We start from the raw sequence: 4,488 nt of genomic DNA, 5'->3' as shown, positions 1-4,488 counted from the left end.
AAATGTGCTTGACTTTTTTAGGATTTTTTGTTCTTAATTTTTCTTGTATTTTATTATGTTCTCTTTTAGGTTAGTTTTGTTTTTTCTTTTTGTTTCTTTTATGCTTTAACTTCTTCTCTTTTGGGTTTTTATTTTATACTTTTTCTTTATCTTTGTGCTTATAATGTATATACTTCTCTGAGACCATAGACCCACTAATGGACATAGAAACTATTTGTATATATTTGTTTTTTACTATTAAAATTTTAGATAAGTAATGTAGATCAAGTTGCTCAATGATAATAAGGGTTTTGATTTGTAAGGTGTAACAGATAAGTAATTAAACGAATTCGAAAGGAAACCTTGAAATATAGATCCTTGTAAATAGTGAGAAAGAGGTGATTATCCTTTCATTATAGATTTAAAAAAGAATTGGGCCGATTCAATTTGCAAGATCAAAAGAATTGGGCCGGTTCAATTTGGAATGTAAAAGTTTTGGATGGTTCAAATTTCATAGAACCGCCTTAGGCTAAGACCAGAAGGATCTATGTCAGGTTCACAAAATTCTTTTTCCCGAACACTGCCATGCAGTAGGTCATGGAGTGAACCTGCTCTAACGGAGCCAATTGCACGCCAATAATGCCTGGGAACCCGTGCTACGTTCCCATGGACCTCCACTCCCACGCGAATTACGCCGTCAACGACTATTATCAAAGCATGAAACCTCATGGAGCCACCTGCGACTTCCAGGGAGCCGCCATGCTCATTTCAGCGGTTCCTCAGACAGATGCCCCTGGGCCCTCACCCTGGTCTCCACAAAAGGCAGTCTTCACAGAGACATTTCCACAAAGGGCAATCTTAATGAACAAAAATGGCAAAGACGTTTTATCGAGTCGAAACGTACAAAAAGACGGCATGAGCGAGCGTTTAGCCGAAGGTTTTATATGATGGACGCTATTTAATGGTGGTGGGATTCTACAGGATCAATTCAACTGTTATGCATACAGTGGCTGGTCGACGAACGGAGGTTCTTAAATTATAGAATAGTCGACGGAGGTTCAATGAAGGGAGGACAAAGGTTGGGATTAACACATATCTATGGTGGGAGGGGGAGGGGGAGGGGGAGTTGAGAGGAGGAACTGAGTGTGTTGGAAGAGATCGTCTTTCATGGTATTATAAGATACGCTTATTGGACTTGGGAGGGACTGGTGAGGAGTGATCCGGAAGGCGACGAGATATAGTCGATGGTGATGTTGGAGACAGAGATGGGGCTGGAGATGCTGTCGACGCTGCGGCGAGGGACGATGGTGATGACGACGGAGGGCTCGCCGGCGAGGCCGAGCTGCCGGATGATGCTGCCGATCTCGTACGTCTCCGAGGTCACGTTGACGCCCACGGTGAACTGCGGCACCATCATGAAGAAGCCCACGTACTCCACGCAGCCGGATGTCGTGCTGGCGTTGGCGGACGGCAGGTTCACGTACACGTCAGCGTGGCAGGCCAGCCCCTCCTCCCAGCCCACCCCGAGCATCGCCACGTCCTCCTCCACGCCCTCTAACGTGGCGCGCTGTGGGTCCCGCGACACGACAACGGAGCATGGCGACATTATAGGCTGGCCTGCCACGCAGACCTCGTCATCGGGGCCTATCGTCGCCACCCCGCGGCTCAGCCTCACGGGGACCGCATCCACCCATGGCTTCTCCACCTCCTCGTACACATACCCCAGCATGGTAGTATTCAAGGCGTCCCCCACCCTCACCCTCACCATCTCTGCATCCTCGTTGTAGAACACAAACTCCGCATCCAGATAGTCCGGGTCGTCTATGTCCCTGTTGATCCCTGGCCTCAGAGCCTTCCACACCTCCCACAGCCGGTCTATCAGCGCGTGGTGCGCGTAGAAGATGGGGTCCCTCGCCGCCGCGTAGAAAGACCCCATGTCCCTCATCCCCACCTGCCACCTCGATCCCGTCCAGAGGTGGACGCTGTTGTGCGGCTGCCGCTCGACGGTGCCATAGCCAGCAGACGCGGCGCTCAGCCCGGGCCGGAGGGGAAACCCGAAGAAGCGATACTGGCTGAGGGGGGCCCGGATCATAGAGCGGTACATGACGTTGTTATTGTCCTGCAGTTGGAGGTCGGCCGGGCGTCCGTCGGTATCGAGGGTGTAGTCGATGGCGACGACGGAGGGGGGTTGGTGGAAGGGGTCACGGAGGGGGTTGAGGAGCGAGGGGTAGCGGCCGGATGTGAAGATGGGGGGCATGGAAGCGCCGTCGGGGTGGTCGTAGTTCCAGAAGGAGAGGGCGAAGGAGGGGTCGTCGCCGAGCAGGCGGGCGAGGATTCTTTCATGGAAGTAGAGGTACCAGCGGTGGAAGGGGAAGAAGAGCCAGGAGCCATGGACCTGGAAGAGCTGCGACGAGAAGAGCTGGTTGTAAACGGTGTTGCAGTAAGCGCAGTGGATGTTGGCCTGCTGATGGAAGGAGCGCGGGTCGTCGTCCGGCAGGGCCCTCATGAGCTCGTACGCCTGCGCCAGCTTCTGCGCGTACGTCTCATTCGCAGCATGCGCCGGCCTCCTCACCCTGATTGCGCTCCCACTCGGCAGCTCGTCTGGCCTGAACAGGCGCGGCTCGTAAGACGCCCTCGGCGCACAGCAGTCGAAGGGCGCCTCTGCCGCCGGCAGGTTCAGAGGCAGATGGCAGCTGCTCATGTTCGGGGCCAGCACCACTGAATACACCTCTCGCATTGCTTCCGCCATGGCCGCCATCCAAATTACCACGGCCCAGACGTAGCTGCACCACCTGGCGGACGTAGTCGACACCCCCATTATATGTGTCGGCCACCTGATCTACCAATAACCTTGATCCTGCACTAAGGAAGTTACGAAGGTTATCGAGCTTATCTTTTGAAGACCCGTGAAACTAGCCTAGTGGGTATAAGCTACCGCTCTCGACAACCCTGCGTTGATTCTGTTGAGTTGTCGAGAGCCTTGTATGAGTTCCAACAGAGAGCTTACGACGAACAATCAACAATGTGATGCAAGGTTCAAGTAACGATGAGACGCCTGACTCTTACGTGGCGGAGTTTTATTACTTAGGAGAGCTCACGAGAAAATCCAGCGGGAGAACTTAGAAGAGAAACCAATACATACTCCATCCAGTGTTTATTTTTGCAAGTCCACGAGGTTTTTTCCATTGAAGAGGTCGTGAACAAGTGCTTTTCTTGTGGAAGGGTTTTTTCAAAATTTTTACCTTCCCTAGACATGTATTTTAAAATTTGCATTTCTAGCTAATAGAATAGTATTTGAGAAAAAATAAATAACTATGACATTTATATAAGCCATCTCGTTAGTTTTTCGTGTTCGTTAATTTAGAAAAACATAATACCGACATGATATGATGATATAATATTTAAAACTTAGTACAACATATGAGTAATTATTTAAGTATTTAAAAAATTATAATGCTATCACCAAAAATAAAATTGCAATGCCAAGTTGAGGCTAAAGTTCAATCAATTAAGAAAGTCCAGAAAGGCAACAAGATAGCTCTATAATCATCTGGCATAGTCTCAAATGAAATAGCAATACAATGAAAGCACACCATTACTTATACTTTCTTATATCGACTCTGTTGCTACCACATTAACATTGTGATGAGCTTTTAATCCATCCCACATCGCATAGATGGCATCCCAATCAGTATCTGTAGGGTCCTTAGCACCATTGTATGAAAGGAACATGAGTTGATTCAAGATCTCGAGTGACAATCTATTGCAATCATTGGACTTGATATAATTAATTTTGGAGAAACCTCTCTCACAATCAACCGTGCTTGCAACAATGACCAAGCATGCATGCCATAACTACCCTTCTATAGCAAGGTTTGTAAAATCATGCCTTTCACTAGGAAGGGCAAAATTTTTACTTGTCCTTCGAGAACAAGGTTTTAAAAATATTTACCTTCTCTTGAAGGTCAAAATGCCTCTAGAAGGGCTCTGCAACCTCTAACAAAAAACCCTGACGCCATCAATGGGGCCATGTATCTTGTTCAATCTCATAGTTCACAAAATACAAAGAAAAGTCTTGCGTAGAGGTTTGAACATCTAGAGTGTACTAGAATTGGGAGACGTGGCATTGCACATGGTTTTTAAATTTGTTCTGAATTTATGATAAAAAGGGTATTAAATGAATGTGTTATTTTTTTGGAATCTCTCTCTCTCTCTCTCTCTCTCTCTCTCTCTCTAGGATTAGTTCAATCTTGGGATTAGCCATTTGCATGTGGTACTTGTAAACAATCAGTCATCTATGGACAAGAGATAGGATGTCTTAAACTTGGCATTCATGACTTGCTAATGGAAAGTAGGATGTCTTATATCTTTTGAACATGTCATTGACTTACTACCTTCTTTCAATGGGTTCGTATGTATGGTAACAAAGGGGGATTTATTTGCACTCTCATCAACAGATAACATAGTGCTAAGCTCAATGGGGTGGGAGTCATTGGGAGTCCCAAGATC

General features: G+C 47.4%; 1 protein-coding gene across 1 annotated transcript; it reads right to left on the bottom strand.

The window, feature by feature from the left end:
- Positions 1-415: 415 nt before the first annotated feature.
- On the bottom strand, positions 416-3,071 carry LOC148039818 (polyphenol oxidase, chloroplastic-like). The gene has a single exon (XM_087694289.1). The coding sequence runs from the start codon at positions 2,795-2,797 to the stop codon at positions 1,166-1,168; it is 1,632 nt and encodes a 543-aa protein (XP_087550415.1). The 5' UTR covers positions 2,798-3,071; the 3' UTR covers positions 416-1,165.
- Between the last annotated feature and the right edge of the window lie 1,417 nt (positions 3,072-4,488).

The sequence above is a fragment of the Lygodium microphyllum genome, chromosome 2 (assembly GCF_053477565.2).
Source record: "Lygodium microphyllum isolate KBCC chromosome 2, Lygodium_microphyllum_v1.1.10, whole genome shotgun sequence".
Lineage (NCBI taxonomy): Eukaryota > Viridiplantae > Streptophyta > Polypodiopsida > Schizaeales > Lygodiaceae > Lygodium > Lygodium microphyllum.
Note: the sequence above shows the minus strand (reverse complement) of the source record. Positions and strands in the feature narration are given on the sequence as shown.

Bases quoted from the DNA above. Each gene is read 5' to 3' on its own strand.
- LOC148039818 (XM_087694289.1), bottom strand. From the start codon at position 2,797: ATGGGGGTGTCGACTACGTCCGCCAGGTGGTGCAGCTACGTCTGGGCC.